This window comes from Bos indicus, chromosome 29 (genome assembly GCF_029378745.1).
Source record: "Bos indicus isolate NIAB-ARS_2022 breed Sahiwal x Tharparkar chromosome 29, NIAB-ARS_B.indTharparkar_mat_pri_1.0, whole genome shotgun sequence".
In the NCBI taxonomy this organism is placed as follows: domain Eukaryota; kingdom Metazoa; phylum Chordata; class Mammalia; order Artiodactyla; family Bovidae; genus Bos; species Bos indicus.
In genome coordinates, this window is record NC_091788.1 from 44,877,643 (window position 1) to 44,896,187 (window position 18,545).

The following is an 18,545-nucleotide window of genomic DNA, read 5'->3' on the forward strand; positions in this document are numbered from 1 at the left end:
CTGGACAGCGTGGAGATTAAACCAGTTAATCCTAAAGGAAATCAGTCCTGAATATCATTGGAAGGACTGATGCTGAAGCTGAAACTCCAATACTTTGGCCACCTAATGTGAAGAACCAATTTACTGGAAAAGACCCTGATGCTGGGAAAGATTGAAGGCAGGAGGAAAATGGGGTGACAGAGGATGAGACGGTTGGATGGCATCACTGACTCAATGGACGTGAGTTTGAGCAAATTCTGGGAGACAGCGAAGGACAGGGAAGCCTGGCATGCTGTAGGGTGCATGGGGCTGCAAAGAGTCAGACATGACTTAGCGACTGAACAACAACAAATCTTCAGTTCCAGGGTCGGCTTGTTTCCATTTCTTGAGGGCAGCTCTCTCTGGCAGCTTTTGTTATGGCTACAGTCTGGTCATCATGTAGTTAACTTCTCCACCTGGTGGGGGTTTCAGTATCTACAAGACAGCTCACAGGATATGGCTCAGAATATTGTCTACAGCCCTTGAGAAGAAACTAAAGGTCCTTGTCTATGCTTAATGACTAAACTATTGTGATTTGATCTCCTCTGACTGTTTTCCTTTGTTTCTGCATGTTCTTTCTTCTCTCATTAAACTTAATCTTTGGCTAAAAATTTTCCACAGACAAACTCAGGCAGAAGAAATGGGGCACAAGGACCATAGGTTCCTTGGTCCTGTTTCAGGAGGGGAATTCCCCAGTGATCCAGTGGTTGGAACTCAGTACTCTCACTGCCAGGGGCCCAGGTTTGATCCCTGGTTGAGGAACTAAGATCCCACAAACTGAGTGACGTGGCCAAAAAAACAAAAAGAGAATCAGAGTTCCCCTTGTGCAAGAAGGTGGGTGGCAGCTTTTGTCGTTTCAGAGACCCCCAACCATGGGGTAAAATGGAAACTGCAATCTCCACTTTCAACCTGACCCTCTGCCTTGAGCTCTGATTCAGGCATCCAAGTGTCTTCCTGTCTGATTCAGGCCCACTTGGATGACCTCCAAATACTGCAAATGCGACAGAGCCCACATTGAACATCATCCATCTTTCCCAAGGGGCTGCTTCTCATGGGTCTCCTCCTCCATGAATGGCACCACCAGGGGGAGCCAAAACTTGGCGGCCACCATCGTCCCGGCTTCATCTTCAGCCAGTCACTGGATCTGGTCCAAATCCACTCTCCAGCCACCTCTGAACTTTACTGTCTCCTCCCATCCGAACTCTGCTTCTGCCTTGGTTCAGATCACCACCCACTCCTGCCTGGGCAGGGCCCTGAGGGGTGTCACCTTTTCTGTTTCTTTTTTCCCCAGTTTTGTTGAGATATAATTGGCATACAGGTCTTTCCAGGAGTCATGTATAGATGTGAGTGCTGAACAGAAAAGAAAGCAGAGCATCAAAGAATTGATGCTTTCGAACTGTGGTGTTGGAGAAGACTCTTGAGGGTCCCTTGGACTGCAAGGAGATCAAACCAGTCAATCCTAGAGAAAATCAACCCTGAATACTCTTTAAAAGAACTGGCCCTGAAGCTGAAACTCCAACACTTTGGCAACCTGATGCGAAGAGCTGACTTATTGGAAAAGACCTTGATGCTGGGAAAGATTGAAGGCAGAAGGAGAAGAGGGCAACAGAGGATGAGATGGTTGGATGGCCTTACCAACTCGATGGACATAAACTTGGGCAAACTCCGGGAGATGGTGAGGCACGGGGAAGCCTGGCATGCTGTAGTCCATGGGGTCGTGAACAGTCGGACACGACCGGGTGACTGAACAACAACAACTGTATGTGTTTAAGGTGTATAGCATAATGATTTGACTTACAGTGATAAAAAAATAGAAAAATATTTCCCTTGTGATAATATTCTAAGAACTCTTAGAATTTATTGCCTTAACAACTTTCATGTATAGCATACAGCAGTGTTGATTATCTTGTCATGCTGTACATCACATCCCTAGTACTTATTCATTTTATAACTGGAACATTGTACCTTTTGACTATATTCATCCAATTCATTTTCCTCCCACCCCCCACTTCTGGTAAGTACAAATCTGATCTCTTCTTTTGTGAGTTTGTTTGGTTTTGAAGTATGATTGATCTACAGTACTCTGTGAATTCATGGCATACAACATAGTGATTCAATATTTGTATACATTTCAAAATAATCACCATGATAAGTCTAGCTGTCACCTGTCAATGCAAAGCTACTACGTAATTATTCACTGTACTCCTCACACTGTATGTTTCAGCCCCATGACTCATCTATGTTGTAACTGAAGGTCTGGACCCCTTTATCCCCCTCACCTATTTCTCTCGCTACCCCCACCCGCTCTATCTTACATATTCTTACTGCTTTCCTTCTGGTTACTTCCGTGGACCTGAGCCCTTGTGGAAAGTCTGAGGCATAGTAGTGTCTTGATAAACACTGGACAAATGTATTTGTTTTTTAGTGTCCAGCAGGTTCCCTGACCTCCATCTGAACCCTTCCCCTTGTAATAATCCTTGTTCACGTGGGGATACATGGCTTGGCATGTGTTTAAACGTCCTAAGTTACACATTCAGGAACCAGGAAAATGCCCCAAGATGGGTCTTTTGTGAGCAAGTTCTGTGGTACAGCATCCACTAGGAAGAAAATAAAAATCTACTCTTTTATCATTTCCTTATCAGTGAGAGAAACTGCCACTTAGCAGTTGCCTGCTGCTTTCAACCAAGCTGCTGGGTCTGTAATCCGGAGCTTCCCCGGCTCTTCAACCAACAAAATTACAGGCAAGTGGTGCAAGAAAGGGCAAATGGATGCTAGGAATATAAATTCTAGGCAAAATCTCAAAGACTCTGAGACCGGCTGGAGACAGGCATCCAGCAGTGGCCTGATCACACTGCTCCTGAATCCCTGTTCTGTCCTCCAAGCTACCCCAGCTTCTGCTTGTTTCCAGGCCTGAATTTCATCCCACATTAACCCCGCAGCTTCCAGTGTTTTACAAAGATTTCCTTCTGTTTTGCTTGCCATCAAAGGATGCTGACTCGCTGGGGGCCAAGGTACCCCTGGAAGGTGAGCATTTGAGACCTCGTCTCCTTTGGGGATTCAAAGTGATTAAATAGCCCCAGATGGCTGGAGATGGACTTGAATTATGACCAGATGGCAGGAAAGAACCTCAAGGGACCCCAAGAGGGAGGAGTAACTAGACACAAATTCATACGGGGTCTGATGCTTCCTAGACAAAAAAGTCAGCATCATCTCATGAAACACAGAAACATCTCCCGAACCAGGCCTTCACTCCTGAGGCTGTGACAGCTTGTATCCGCACACTGCCCTCCGGTCCCATAGCCATGTGACCAGGAATGACTGCTTCATGTAAATCAGGAGCAATAGCACCTCTCCCCACTGCTTGGACAGCAGCAGGAGGTGGTGGCAAGTTCTCACTAACAAAACAAGCTGACAATAAAAAGCAGACTTCATCGTCTCTCCTACTGGGCGCTCCACCACAGGACCAGCTTGCTGTGGCTAGAGGGGTCTCGCACCAACCTGGAACCCTTTTTCCGGTCCCCAAGTATGGTCAGCAGAACGATGGCCCCAAATATGCCCACGTTCTAATCCCTGGAACCTGTGCATATGTTATCTTATACAGAAAAGGGAACTCTGCAGATGTGATTAAGGTTAGAACCTCGAAAGGGGAGATTATTATCCTGAAATATACAGGTGGAGCACTCATTTTAATCAGTACTTTGAAGTTTTTTTTTTTTTTTTTTTTTAATTTTTGATTGCTTTGAGTGGCCCCCAGGATCTTAGTTCTCCAGCCAGGGACCAAACCCATGTCCCTGCGTTGTGCGTGCAGAGTCTTAACCACTGCACCACTTTTTTGTGTGAGAGCATGCGTGTTCAGTCACTCAGTCATGTCCGACTCTTTGCGACCCCTTGGACTGCAGCCCGCCAGGCTCCTCTCTCCATGGGAATTCTCCAGGTAAGAATACTGGAGTGGGTTGCCAAGCCCTCCTTTAGGGAATCTTCCCAACCCAAGGATTGAACTCAGGTCTTCCACACTGCAGGTGGATTCTTTACCATCTGAACCACCAGGGAAGCCCTCTTTTTTTTCTGGGTGCTTTTTTAATCAGCCTATTTTCAGTGGCCACTGAGAGTGGAGAATCTCTGGGACCTGGTGACACCTCAGTCTGTGGGGTAGGCAGCTCACAAGTGGGATAGACTGATACTACAATTCTGTTCTCCGAAGCCTTGGAATTTTTTCCTCTGTATTGTTCCAAGGAAGCCCGACTCTTCCCAGCATGGGGCCAGTGCTTAGTCGGGGCTGCTGTGAGTCCTCTGACAAAGCTTCTGTTGGATGCCTGCATTAGAGCAAGAAAACCCAGCTTCCCATAACGCCCTCTGAGACCATGCATGAGTCAAGAGCTAGACCTTTACTTTTTGGCTGCCTGGTTTTAAGAGTTCATCCCCCAAAGCCAGGTCTGCCCCCCCTCCATAGGCTCCTGTCATTCCTCTTGGGTGTGATATATCTTCCTAACTTGATTCTGCCCACCACCCACACCCATTTTGTTTTTATTTTCCATCTTCTCCTTAGCTACCATGGGACCAACCTGGCAACAGAGTGGAGCGAGGGGGAGGGGGAGGGTTACAGGCACCCCAACCTCACACACCTTCTTCCCCGTCCTTGTACGCGTCCTCAGTCAGAATCCTGGCATCTAACAAGATCCCTTCTTTGATGTGGGGCCCATGCACTGCAGCAAAATCATGGGGTGCCATGAAAGATAGAACTTTGAGGGAAAGACAGAGACACTGGACATCTGTCAAACAACTGGCAAGCTGCTAGCTTGAGGCGGTTTCAACATCGGGTTGCACTACATTCCTTTCGATGACGTAATCTCTTTGCACAGCTGGATTTTTGGCAGCTGCCATGATAAAAAGCAAATACTGCAGTGAAAGTCAATGCCGAACAGGAAATGAAGGTGACGATGTCCAGTCGGATTCCAAGTTTTGAGAAGTGGTACACACACCCCACCGGCAAGCAACTGTGGTCATTTAAGAATAAAATATTTTTGTATCTTCCAATATCTCTATATTATTTTCTCAAATGACTACTGAAGTATTAAAACACAAGCATTTTTTACATTGTTTATATCTATTTACTAAATGGAACTATTGGGTGACCGAGGGACTCCATGAAAAAATCAAGTGAGACACTCAGGACATGGTAAACTGACAATGTTTGGGAACCTTTACTGTAGGGACTTGGTGGGCGTGAGATGTCAGTTTCTGGGGATTCGGCTCTCTCACAATCAGTTTCTGGATTCTGCCAGCTAAAACAGATAGCACTTCCTGTAGCAGGTTCATGCAGCCACCTTGAAGGTCCTCACCAGCTTCCAGAAAGAGACCTGTCTCTCCTTGTAGAGTTCTCTCTTTTCTCCAGCAGATTATTGTGGCTCTCATGGGTATTATCAGATCAGATCAGTCGCTCAGTCGTGTCCGACTCTTTGCGACCCCATGAATGGCAGCACGCCAGGCCTCCCTGTCCATCACCAACTCCCGGAGTTCACTGAGACTCACGTCCATCAAGTCATTGATGCCATCCAGCCATCTCATCCTCTGTCGTCCCTTTCTCCTCCTGCCCTCAATCCCTCCCAGCATCAGATTCTTTTCCAATGAGTCAACTCTTCGCATGAGGTGGCCAAAGGACTGGAGTTTCAGTTTTAGCATCATTCCTTCCAAAGAAATCTCAGGGCTGATCTCCTTCAGAATGGACTGGTTGGATCTCCTTGCAGTCCAAGGGACTCTCAAGAGTCTTCTCCAACACCACAGTTCAAAATCATCAATTCTTCAGCACTCAGCCTTCTTCACAGTCCAACTCTCATATCTATACATGACCACAGGAAAAACCATAGCCTTGACTAGACGAACCTTTGTTGGCAAAGTAATGTCTCTGCTTTTGAATATGCTATCTATGTTGGTCATAACTTTCCTTCCAAGGAGTAAGCGTCTTTTAATTTTATGGCTGCAGTCACCATCTGCAGTGATTTTGGAGCCCAGAAAAATAAAGTCTGACACTGTTTCCACTGTTTCTCCATCTATTTCCCATGAAGTGGTGGGGCCGGATGCCATGATCTTTGTTTCCTGAATGTTGAGCTTTAAGCCAACTTTTTCACTCTCCACTTTCACTTTCATCAAGAGGCTTTTGAGTTCCTCTTCACTTTCTGCCATAAGGGTGGTGTCATCTGCATGTCTGAGGTTATTGATATTTCTCCCAGCAATCTTGATTCCAGCTTGTGTTTCTTCCAGTCCAGCGTTTTTCATGATGTACTCTGCATATAAGTTAAATAAACAGGGTGACAATATACAGCCTTGACGAACTCCTTTTCCTACATGGGTATTATAGTATGCCCATTTTTCAAATGAAGACTGGTTAGGGAATCTGCCTAAAGTCTGCAACCCTCAAGCAGTAGAGCTGGAATGGAAGCAAGCATGTCTAGTGCAGGGTGCCTGGTAATTTGCTAATTTGTCTAATTTGTCTCCTGGAGAGAAATTCCCAAACTCAAACAAAACCACGCTAAAATCATGGCCAATCTCAGAGACCTTAAAGCTGCACCTGTTCTGGGCCCCTTGTCTGGATCCTACCAGGTCACAAGCAATGCCTCAGTTAGCATTATCATTCATCAAAAACACAACTGACTGTGAGGAAGGCTTCACTCGCCCCCCACACCCAATCACAGCATGATCAGCCTGGGAGCCCACATCTTGCAGCCTTACCCCCAAAAGCAAGTTCCTTGGGAGGCAGGCATTTCTGGACCAGAGAAATGGCTGTCACTATTCACTGGCTCTGCTCTAGGGGTGAAATCACAGAATTGGATTCAAACCTCCACTTACTACTCAGTCAAATCGGGCAGGGCTTAACACAGGTACTCAGGCAAGTGCTTTCAGCTTCTTCATCCATAAACTGTGGCAAAACTAGCAATTCTTTGGGATTGTTACGGTTCTTAAATATTTTTAACGTTATGGTCCTTAAATGATTCTTAAATGCAAATCCCTTAGAATTGACTAGGCGTAAAATAAGTGCTGCAGGCATTTACTATTGTTTTCACTATTATTTGGCACCAAGCCCCACGTGCATTGGTAGAGGCCAGGACACCAGGACTGGACTCTCCCCTGGAAGCCATCCCACACTGAGCCCCGAGTTTGTCCGGGGTGGCTCTGCAGCAGGGGGTGCTGGTACCTGGTTGTGCTCAGTAGGTGTTACTTTCATTCCCCTCAACTTTAGCTCCCTGGTCTGTCCCAATATTGTTTGAATAATATTTTACTGAGTTCCTAGCACTGAACTCGAATCTCCTGGCTTCCTGGAGTCCCCAACTAGTGTGGGAGTCAGCAGACTAATATTTTCAAATGTAGAGATGAGCACTGATAAAGAGGACGTCCTTGAGTTCAATCCTACTCCAAAAACTGTGACTCTCAGATCCCAAACTCACTCCCTCCCGCCATACACACCTCCTCCCAAGAAAGGTGTGGACACTTGCAAGCTAGTGAGGAGGAGGGACCTAGCCCTAACAGTTCTTGGCCCCCAGGTGAGAGGTTGTGCTTTCGTCCCTGGGAAACGGGATTCAAGAGGAAGGACAGCAAGCTGCTGTAAAGACACAGAGACCACTCAGCTTGAGGGCCAGGGTGAAGCCCTCTCGGTGTCTTCCAAATACGATGAGAGCAGATCTGCTGTTCTGCTGGGGGGAGTCGGCAGATATTAGAGTTACACAAACATTTAACCAGTGAAGCAACTGTTCGTTGAGTAGCGCTGTGCTTTCCTGGTGGCTGCAAGCGCCGAAGACAGGTGGCGCCAAAGGCCCGCTTCTGGACGCCGTCCGCGGGACTCCTGACAACTGACTCCCAGCGCACTCCAGAGAACCCGCGATCTTGACGACTGGAAACCGGGGGCAGGGAAGGAGAGAGCACCAGGGCCGGCTCCAACGGCATCCTGGCCTTGATCACAACCACAGGCAGTGAGCAACCTCGGAGAGTCCCGGGTCCGGAGCGGCCAAGACTTCGGTCCCGAGAAGGCGGGGCCTGACGGTGGGCCGTACTGTAATTAACGAGAGGCGGAACCCGAGCGGAGAGGTTGGGTTCCATTCTCTGCATGGTTGATGCCCGTATTCAAAGCCCGAGAGAGGAGCGCTCTCTAGGTGGGCAGGACTCCTGGGCATTTTTAGCGGGAGGGACCTGGGGCTTTTTAGAGGTGGGCCATTATCTCAGTGTGAAAGGAAGGTGTGTTAGCCAGATGTGAGCGGAGCTCTTCCCTGGGGAGGCCGGCTTGGGGCCCCGCCTCTGAGATTTGGAGGGGTGGGGGTACTCGGGGAGCCTTCCCTGGTGGCTCAGGCGGTAAAGTGTCTGCCTGCAATGAGGGAGACCCGGGTTCGATCCCTGGGTTGGGAAGATCACCTGGAGAGGGAAATGACAACCCACTCCGGTACTCTAGCCTGGAAAATTCCATGGACTGAGGACCCTGGTAGGCTACAGTTCATGGGGTCAGAAAGAGTCGGACACGACTGAGTGACTTCACTCACTATCTGCCATCCATCTCAGACTCAGGGAGGGGCGTGGCTTGTAATGGGGTTGGGGCGTAGCCAGAAGAGGAAGGGAACAAGTAAATTCGTGGAGGGCAGAGTTTTCATCTCTCCCCCGGACAGAGTTAGTGTCTCTGCGGGACTCCCTGCACTCGTGGACCTAGTCCCCAGCTCAGCAAAGGGCGGAGCTGCGTGAAGAAAATGTGTTAACTCTGGACGTAGTTCAGAGCACCTTGAAGCGAGAACTAATAATTGCCAGTCTCAAAAATTAAAAAAAAATAACAGTAATAATTGCCAGTCTCCCAGTGCAAGCCGCACTTAGGAGGCGGGGCTTAAGGCCCAGGTGGGCTGGACCTAGTACCGCCTCGGCCTGGGCGGAGCTGAAGAGCGGAGGGGCGGGGCAACCATTCGGAAGAATCTCTGAGCTGGCAGGGGGCGAGGCTTGCGGCTTTGGTGGGCGTGACCTCCGGAGAGTTCCCGAGGGGACGCTAGCCGGCCGTGGGTGGGCGTGGCTCGAAGCTCCGAGAGACCCGGCTGATAGCTCAGTCCCCGGGCGCGCCTGGAGGAGGCGGGGCCGGAGCCAGTGGGAGGAGCCTGAGTGCAGCTCCGGGTCTAGGCGGAGCCCCAATGCAGCGCTAGTGGGGGCTCTGCCCTGGGAGGCCGTCTGTTTAGGCCCGCACGCAGCTCCGCATCTGGTGCTCATTACAGGATGACAAAAAGCCGGCTCTGGGCCCCCTGCCCTACTCCCATCCCCGCCCTCTGACAGCAGTGCTTTTAACTCCTTCCTGTCCTCGAGGCGCTCTGGATCGTCTGCCCAGGGTCACAGGAGGGAATTCCAGTCCTTCACATCCTGGCGGGCTTTGCCACCCCCACAGGCCGTGCCCCCTACCTTCTCCTCCGATCTAACTCTTTGGAACACCCCTCGACCCCCTACTCCTATCCAGTGAACCTCTCTGGCTGCACCTCCGACCTTAAAAGCTTGGGCGGGATCTGGTGGGGGCGTCTGGTTTGAGTTAAGAGGAACGTGAGAGCGGAGGGCGGGGGGCGGTGCGCAGCGTTCCCTCCACCCCCTCCGCGCCGCCCCCCACCCCGCGCCCCTATTCGTCCCAACTCCCATCTCTCCTCTCCGGGTCCTGTGGGGCCCAGCTGAACCTTCCAGCCCAGGCTCAGCCCCCGGGGGTCATAGGGTAGCAAAGGGCACTGCGTAGGGAAGGCAGCTCTGGACCACCCCTCCTCGCCTGCCCGGGTGGGTGGTCGTGGTGGTTCTCTTCCGTCCTAATTAGAGGTCCCTTAGAAGCTGCAACTGAAAAATTACAGAGTTGGTGGGAACTGGCGCCTCCCCCTCCCAGGTCCCGCCTCTCGCAGTCCCCAAGGCAATGAGCCCAGGATGAGGGCGGTTGCTGGGTCCCCACAGGCTGTGATGATTTTGTGTGTGTGTTTTTTTTTTTTTTTTTACCATCCCCTCCTCCCGTTCACGCGACAGCTCAGCTTGGAGCAGCCCGAACCTTTCTCAGTCTGGGGTCTCCCTGACCCAGCACCAGGCACACAGAAGGGCTCCGTGCGGCTCAAGCGACAGAGGCCTTGCTGAGGAGGCTGCCCAGGGAGCTGGGTATGGGATATCTCTCCCGGGTTCCTTGCTCTCTTCAGCCCTGCCTTCTAGGCTCTCCCTGAGGAGTGCCTCTGGAGCACCTACAACCCAGAGGGGTGACAACACCTTTGACTCAAACAATCTGAGCCCCAGCCACCAACTTCTGCAGCCTTCAGGGAGAGGAAGAAAAGTACCAGCAGAAAGTCAGGAGAAGTTCACCATCTGGGCCCCCTGCACTCCCCGGAATCACCAGGCCTAGAGCTTACCTTTGACCCCTAAGCCCCAGTTTGGCTCCAGGTCAGCAGAAGCCCTCATTTCAGACTCAGTGCCACCTTCTAAGAGTTTTGGTTAAAAAAGGAACAAACATGAAATTCTCTTCATGCCAAACCTCCCACTCCTAGGCTTGCTGTGTGACCTTAGGCAAGGTTCTGCCCTCCCTGGGTTCCTGTTTCCCTGAGAATCTCTAAAACATACCCTCCCTTAAGGAGTCTTACCTTATTTCCTTGGGGGCCCAAACAAGCTGAAGGAAGAAGCCCTCCTTTTTTTCTGAGTCCTCCCAGACCCTCCCCTCAGGCACCAATGGGGATCAGAAGCTTTGGGTGAGGTTGGCACCCCATTTATTGGAGAAGTCCCCAGCACCCACCCCCTGAGGTCCTGGGGGCCTCAGCGTCTCCTCCACCATGAGTGCTGGGCCAAGAAAACAGAGTTCCCAAGAGTCAAGTCTAGGAGCTGACTGAGAGAGGAGCCTGGCTGGGCCCGGGGGAGCAGGAAGCCTTCTGTCCAGCTGGGCAGCCCCCATGGGTCCCTGGTGCAGCCTGGGCCATAAGTCCAATGCATGCCCCTTCCCCTTCACTCCACGGGGAGGGGGCTGCACCCCATCACACGCTGGTTCTGCAGGTCTGCACCCCTGTGAGGCTGCCCCGGTGGGGCGCGGGTTCCGTCGGGCCCTTGCTCCCGGCGTGGGTGACCCAGCGATAGCAGTCGGTCACACGCTTGTTGGGCGCGTGGGGGCCACAGCGGGTACAGTACACAATGCCCAGTGCAAGTAGGACCACCAAGAAGACGCATGTTGGCACAAGGAGTGCCACCAGGAGCCACCGGTCATCCCTCCGGCTTCGGCCAGCTGGACTGGCCTCCCCCAGGGCTGGAGGAGCTGATGTGGGGACTGCCGAGGACAGCCACGGAGCCAGACTGGGGTCAAGAGTACCTTCCCTTGGGACTTGTGGGGCTTTGGAGTGGGGGTGTGGAGCGCTGGTGAGAGAGGTCTGGCTAGTGGAGCTCCGAGGGGGCAGAGGAGTGTGGAAGGCTGGGGCTTGGGAGGCAGCAGGCACAGGGACTTGATGGGCAGGGGGCACAGGGGACCTGAAAGCAGTGGTCCGAGAAGGTTGGACGGGAGAAGTAACGGGATGGTGGCCGGCCTGGGCTTTGAGGATCGGGACATCTCGGGTCACAGGAGGTTGAGGGGGACTGGAGGTGGTGACCAGAGGGGTATGGTTAGTTGGGATTCGAGGCAAAGGCGTGGTGTTCTGGGTATCAACGACCTGGGTATCTGGGAACATGGGGGACTGGTGAGCAGGGAAGAGCTTGGGATATTTGGCTGAGGCCACTGGGGGCTGGTGGGCAGGGGTCGGTCCTGGCTGTGCGGCAGAGATAATGAGGGGTCGGTGGGCAGAAGGCAGGTCTGGATAGTTGGCTGAGATCATGGGGAACTGGTGGTCAGAGGGCAAAGCTGGGTGTATGGCAGGGATCACGGGGGGCTGGGGGGCCGGGGCCAGGGGTGGGCGTGTGGCAGAGATAATAGCGGGTTGGTGGGCAGAAGGCAGTGGGGGGCGCGTGGCCGAGGCCACCACAGGGCGGGTGACAGAGAGCACTGAGGAGTGGTGGGGGACCTCAGGGGCACTAAGTGGGGGTGGCCAGGTGGGGTACAGGTAGGGCATCCCTGGCTCCCCGTCCTCTGGGAAGCTAGGTCTATAGACCAGGTCAAAGTCGGATGACTGTGTGGCCTCCATCCATGGGATCCCAGGCATCTCTGTCCAGCCACCATCGAAGGCCTCCCAGGCTTCCTCTTCGTCCTCTTCCTCCTCTTCCTCCTCCCCTTCATCCAGCAACCCGTCCTCGAGGTCCTGGGACGCCTGGGCACCCATGGCCCCGGCGGGGCTGCAGCTGATGCCATCAGCCTCCAGCTCGTGGCCCTCGCTGCAGTAGCACTCGAAGCCACCAACGTAGTTGACACACATCTGCTGGCACACGCCGGCAATCTGGCACTCATCCGTGTCCACGCAGCGGTGCGGCTCATCTTCAGCAGGCCGGAAACCCAGGCGACAGTGGCAGCTGTAGCCCTGCGGCCCTCCAGGCTCACACTGCTGCTCACACGGGGCGTGGGCACATGGGTCCTCGCAGCTGCGCCCGTCTGCTGCCAGCCGGAAGCCCTCGCTGCAGCGACAGGACACCCGACCGTCCGCCGCCTCGATGCACTCGTGTTCACAGCCCCCATTGTCGGGGCCACAGCCGATACCGGGGCACAAGGGGCCCGTCCGCGACCAGCCCACGCCACCCTCAGGCTGCTTCACGCAGAGCAGAGAGGCTTTTCTGCCAGCCTGGCACGGCACGGCAGCCACAGAGCCAAAGGGCAGCCACTCAAACTCCTCGGAGACCAGGTGGAAGGGCGTGGTGTAGACGGCTGGGCCAGCCTGGCCCACCTCCTCGGGCAGCGCGGGGCAGGAGCCCTCGAAGCCGAACTGGCACAGGTAACCATCGACGGCCAGTGTGCAAGAGCCCTCGAGCCAGCGATGCTCGCCACTTGCCTCCAGGGCGGCGCAGCGCTGGGCCGGGCAGGGCCCGCCCGTGGCAGGCTGGGCCCAGTTGGTGAAGGCGGTGTCCTGGTCCCCTGTGGTCCACGTGAAGCCGCGCAGCGGGCGCTGGGGTTGGCATTGCCGGGCCTGCCGCTGCAGCCCGATCCACAGCAGCCGGCTGGCCGGCCCGGAGCCCACCAGGCTGTCCACACGCCGGGCCTCCTCGAGGGTCCGCGGTGTGGCCAGGTCGCCCCCCAGTTCGCGGCAAGCCCGCCAGGCCTCCAGGAAGGTGCGGCGCCGCGGGAAGAGCGCGTAACAGCTGCCCGGGGCGCAGGCAGCGCGGGGCTCGGTGGCCCAGGGGGCCTGGCCCAGTGTGGGCACCGCGGCCGCCCAGGCCAGCAGCAGGCGCAGCAGCATCGCGACGCCCCCCGACTGGCCCGGGCCCGGCCGGCGGCGGCTCTTGACAGGGGGAGGGACTGGGGCCTCTGGTGGGCGGGCCGGGGGCGGGCCCGGGCCGGGCTCGGGCCTTGTAAGGAGTGGGGCTGGGGCCGCTGCCAGCTCCCTGCTCCCGCTCCCCCGGGGCCGCCAGAGCAGGAAGCCGTCGGGCGGGGGGCAGGAGTGGGGTGGGGTGCTGAGGGTGGGGGCGGGGGAGGGGAGGAGGCTCAGCTAACGGGCTGGGGAGTCCGGGTAGGAGGCGGGAGGACCCCCAGAAACGTCCTGCGCCGTCTGGGGCTCTTGGCCGTTGGGTGAGGTCGTTCCCAGATACTGACGGAGACCCGACTGGGGACACACCGACCTCATCACACCCGTGAACAGCCTCCCGTCCTGTGGGTGGAAACACGCTCTGACTTAGGCCCTCTCATCACACACGTGTGTGCGCTCTCTCTTAGACCCTGTCTCTCCATCTCAGATCGGCCTCCGCTCTGACACGCTGACCGCTTTAGGTGTCCCTGCGAAAGGGAGGTGGCATCTACCGGCCCTAAGACGCAAAGTCCCTCAGGGTCGCGTGCAGCCCCGGGATGTGGGAACCACCTGGATCACCCAGGCGCCGGCATCCTCCAGCCTCATTTCTCTACAGGGCTCTGGCCGCTACCTCTGCCCTCAAGCCTCCTGGCTCCAGCTGGACGGGGGGTGGGGGCTGCGGGGAAGGAGGAGGGGCAGGGGACTGCCCTCCCTTCACCTCTGCTCAGCCTGGGGCCCTGGGAACCTGGGCTTAGAGGGGGCGGAGGCGGCCCCTAAACAGGAAATGCTTCGCTTGGGCTCCTGCTGCAGGAGGGCTGGGTGCGTGGGGGAGGGGGCCAGGCAGGGTGAGCAGGGCTGGCTGGGACGGACTGGGAGAGACTGTGTATGGGCACGGGGCACACAATGATGCACACATGTGTGTGACACAGGCATCACATGTGTGGCTCCCTCCCTGCCCCCAGGGCCTGCTCTGTAGGCCTGGCCGGGGTCCTCTTCCCGCCCCTCCTGGAAGCCTCTAGAGGCCTATGTGCTGAGCACCATCATTCAGGATGGTCCCCCGGGAGCTGTTTGCCAGATTAACCCCTGCACACCCACTGCGCTCCTAGCAGGAATTTGAGCCCGGGCTGAAGACACCGAGAAGAAGTTCTGCCCCTCCGTGTGCTGCCCCCGGACCGGCTCGGGTTCCCACTCTGCCCCTGACCTGCTGTGTGATGGCAGGAAGTGGCTGACCTTCTCTGGGTCCTCATTTTCATTACCTACAAAATGAGGGGAACGTGCCAGGGCCCTTCAGCTCAGCAGGGCTATTGTATCACTGTGCGCAAATGTGCTTTGTCAGCTGCAAAGCACAAGACAAATGTTCCTTAGTCTTCTGAGCAAATCTGGGTGGGGGGGAGGTGGAACCCCTTGCTAACCTTCTTGCAGTGGCAGGGCTGGCCCTGCAGTCGCCTGGAGAGCCAAGGCTTCAGAAGGGCTTGCCCAATGCCAGGAAGGTGGTTCTTTCAAGGTTTCCATCTGTGAAGTGTAGAGATTCATCCCCTTTCTCAGGGGAGGAAAGTCAACACGGGGCCGTTCATCCTTCCATTGGCTCAGGCCCAAAGCCTTGAGATCATCCTTGACTCCTCTTTCTCCCACACCCCACGTGCAATCTCTCAGCAATCCTGTTGGCTTCACCTTCAAAATAGATCCAGAATCTGATTGCTTCTCACTACTTCCTCTGCCACCCATGTCTGGCCCAAGCCACTACACTTGTCCATCTAGATTCTTGCAACAGCCTCTCCTCTGGTCCCTCTCTTGCCTTCTCCCTCCTGTCAGGGAGATCTTTTTAAAACCCAAGTCACATCCAATCACTCTCCTGCTCAGAACTGTCACGGCCCCCATCTCACTCAGAAGGAAGGCCAAAGTCCTCACTAAATACGGCCCCAGGCCCTTGTGATCTCCCTGCAAACTCCCTCTCTCACCCGTCTTCCTTCCCCTCATTCCTGCTGCGCCAGCCACTCTGGCCTGTGGCTGTTCCTCAAGCTCACCAGGCCACGTGTCTACCTCAGGCCTTTGCACTGACTGTTTTTCTGCCTAGAACACTCTTCCTGCAAGAGATGAAGTCTCTGCTTCTTTACTTTCTGCAGTCTCAGCTCAAGTATCATCATCCCACATTCCCCTGGCCCCACCATACCTTGGTCTTGTTCCATTTTTCTCCTTTGCACTTACCATTATTTGACATAGTATAGGTTTGCTTTTTGGCCTGATGGCTCAGATGGTAAAGAATCTGCCTGCAATGCAGGCAACCTGGCTTTGATCCCTGGATTGGGAAGATCCCCTGGAGAAGGGAATGGCTACCCACTCCAATATTCTTGCCTGGGAAATCCCACAGACCGAGGAATCTGGCGGGCTACAGTCCATAGGTCACAAAGAGTTGGACACAGCTGAGCGACTAATAGTTTCACTTTTTTCACTTTCTGAATTCCCCAGTAGCCAGAGTTTTTCGGCCTCGGCATGATTGAGACTCAGGGCTGGGTAGTGATACCTTGTGGAGACTGTTCTGTGCATTGTAAGGTGTTTAGCAGCATCCTTGGCTTCTCTCTAGATGCCAGTAGCATTCCTCCAGGTGGAACAATCAAAGGACTCCAGTCATCACCAAATGTCATGTCCCCTGGGGGCAGCATTGCCCCAGGTAGAGAACCCTTGCTCAGGAGACCGGAAGCTCTGTTCCTGTAGGGTCATTATCTTGTTTCTTGTATTTCCCAAGCCAGGAAAGCTCCTGGCCCACAGATCCCACTCAGTGGGGTTTGCTGAATGAACAAATGAATGAAAGGGGAATTCCCTGGTAGTCCAGTGGTTAGAACTCCATGCTTTCACTGTTGTGGGCCTGGGTTTGATCCCTGGTCAGGGAATTAAGATCCCACATGCTGCATGCAGCCAAATAAACCAAAGACGTTTAAAAAAAAGAAGGAAGGAAGGAATGTGGGGATGAGACTCAGCCAAGTGAAGAACCCGGCTCAGGGCAACACAGTGAGGATGGTGGATTCTACCTGTAGCCAAAGCCCACCTGCTTCCCACATTCACCAGCCTCCCCCAGAAGGCATCCATCCTAGACCTGAGAGATTCCTGAAAATCAACAAGTTTTTTTTGTTTTTTTTTTTTTTGCGTAGGAGGCCCAGGGAGTCTCAGAACGAGTCAGTGACAGGGGTGGCTGGGACTAGAACCAAGGCATTAGACCCTTCTTCTAGTTCCCTTTTTGCTGCAGCACCCTGAAGAGTCATTGGAGTGGTCTAAGAGATGGGTGTGACGTCAAGAAGTGAGGATAGAAGGCAGGCATGATGGGAAGAAGGCAGAGCCTAAACAAAGTTACTGAGCTGGGAGAGCTCCTGATGAGTTTGGAGAATATGAAGGACCCTGCTGGGTCTGGAGAGGGGTCAGGATGAGAGGGACAACGGAGAGTGAAGAGAGAAAGGGGGTAGAGGCCTGGCCTGGGAGGTGGTGGAGCTGTTCCTGGAAGGCTGGTCTCCATCATAGGGGCACAGGGCAGAGGCGGGATAATGAGAAATCCCTGTGGCTGGTGTGCGGTGGATGGAGGGGGGGCTGGAGGCCAGGGACCAGTTAGGAGGTTGTTGCAATAGTCTGGGAGGCGGGAGGGAGCTGGCTGGAGAGCCGGGCAGCAGGCGGGGCAGGCTGGGGGAGGCAGCCTCTGGAGGCTCCTCAGGGGCGGGCCGGAGCCTGGTCCAAGGGTGTGGCGGGCCCAGTCATGATTCGGGCAATGGCCAGTGCCGGGGCGTCTGAGGGGAGGCTGCAGGCCGTCTGGCGAGTGGGTGGGTCAGATCCGAGGTCAGGACTACAGCCTCAGTGGGGGTGAGGCACTGGGGAGCAGGCAAGGGACCCAGGAGGAGGAGGGTCAAGGGCCAAATTCCAGATGGCCCAGCTGGGCAAGTGGAGGGAAGCCTGAGCCAGGGTGGCTGGCGGTGGTGGGGGCAGGGGGCCACCCTTGACTGCCAGCAGACTAAGGGTTTGATAGGTAGAGCATGAGACTTGGAGAGACACCAGGGCGCCCAGTTTGGGTGGGCATCTAGCACTCACCTGTGCCCCTGGCCAGGTGAGGAGAGGTAAGGTGGGAGCCACCCAAGAATTTCCCACCCTAATCGGGATGGGGAATGTGGTGGGCAAACATCGTGGATCTGGGTGAGGGGTAGAGAGGGGCTTGTTGTGGTCTTCCGGCCAGTCCTGTTCAGCCTGACTCATCTTGGTTCACCAAGAGCCCAGAGAAGATGCTGGTGTGATGAATGCTTCAGAGGATGGGTAGGTGGGGATATGGATGGATAGATGGAAGCGTGGTTTAGACAGGAGAACGGATCGATGGATGGATGGGTGGACAGATGGATAGATAGAAGGATTGAGGAATGAGCAAGTGGATGGATAGACAGATGGCTAAGTAGGAGGGTGTGTGGATGAGAAAACCTTTAGATGCCTGGCTGGGTATAGGTAGTGTCAGAATCGCTCACTTATGATTAGCTGCCACCATGATGGGTGGCACGGTCAGAATGTGACTCTGGGGGTTGCAAGGAGTGTAGCCCAGGAGGACGAGATGGCTTGGGCCACCCCCTGGCAGGGAGCATGGCTGTTACCTCCCTGTTACCACCCAGCTGGTTTTCTCTGTTGGGGCCTGAGGCCAATGTGTCTCCCTGGCTGGCGTGTGGGGACAGCTCAGGACACCAGGCATGGCTCAGGCTGGGAGTCAGGAGGCTGGGGTTCCCGGCTCTCACCGTGGCCTTTATGGGGAGAGCTCAACTCAGGAGGGATGCGGGGACAGAAGCCCACTGCCCCAGGAGGAGCACTGGCTTCCAGCTCCTGGGACAAGCCAGGCGGTGGTTTTGGAGGCGGGGCCCGTAGGGGTGGGGGCGAAGGCAGCTTGCAGAGGGGGCTGGCCCAAAGAGGGCCCAGTGGAACAGCCAGGATGGGGGGGCTGCGTGTGATTGGGGGCGCCCCCTGGGCAGGCGTCCTGGAGAGCCTTGGCACGACGGGCCGCTGAGCCAGCACATTGCTTTGTGCACGAATCACCTCCTTTCCTCCTTCCTCTTTTGTCCCCCTCCCCTACCCCCTCCATGTCTAAATTCTTCCCAAACCACCCTAGCCTTCAGGCTTCGGGAGGAAGGGCCAACGGGTGGGCGGGAGGCG

At 54.8% G+C, this 18,545-nt stretch overlaps 1 protein-coding gene across 1 annotated transcript; it reads right to left on the reverse strand.

Moving 5' to 3' along the window:
* Positions 1-10,722: 10,722 nt before the first annotated feature.
* CD248 (CD248 molecule) lies at positions 10,723-13,364 on the reverse strand. Its single transcript, XM_019954443.2, has one exon. The coding sequence runs from the start codon at positions 13,335-13,337 to the stop codon at positions 11,007-11,009; it is 2,331 nt and encodes a 776-aa protein (XP_019810002.2). The 5' UTR covers positions 13,338-13,364; the 3' UTR covers positions 10,723-11,006.
* Positions 13,365-18,545: the final 5,181 nt, after the last annotated feature.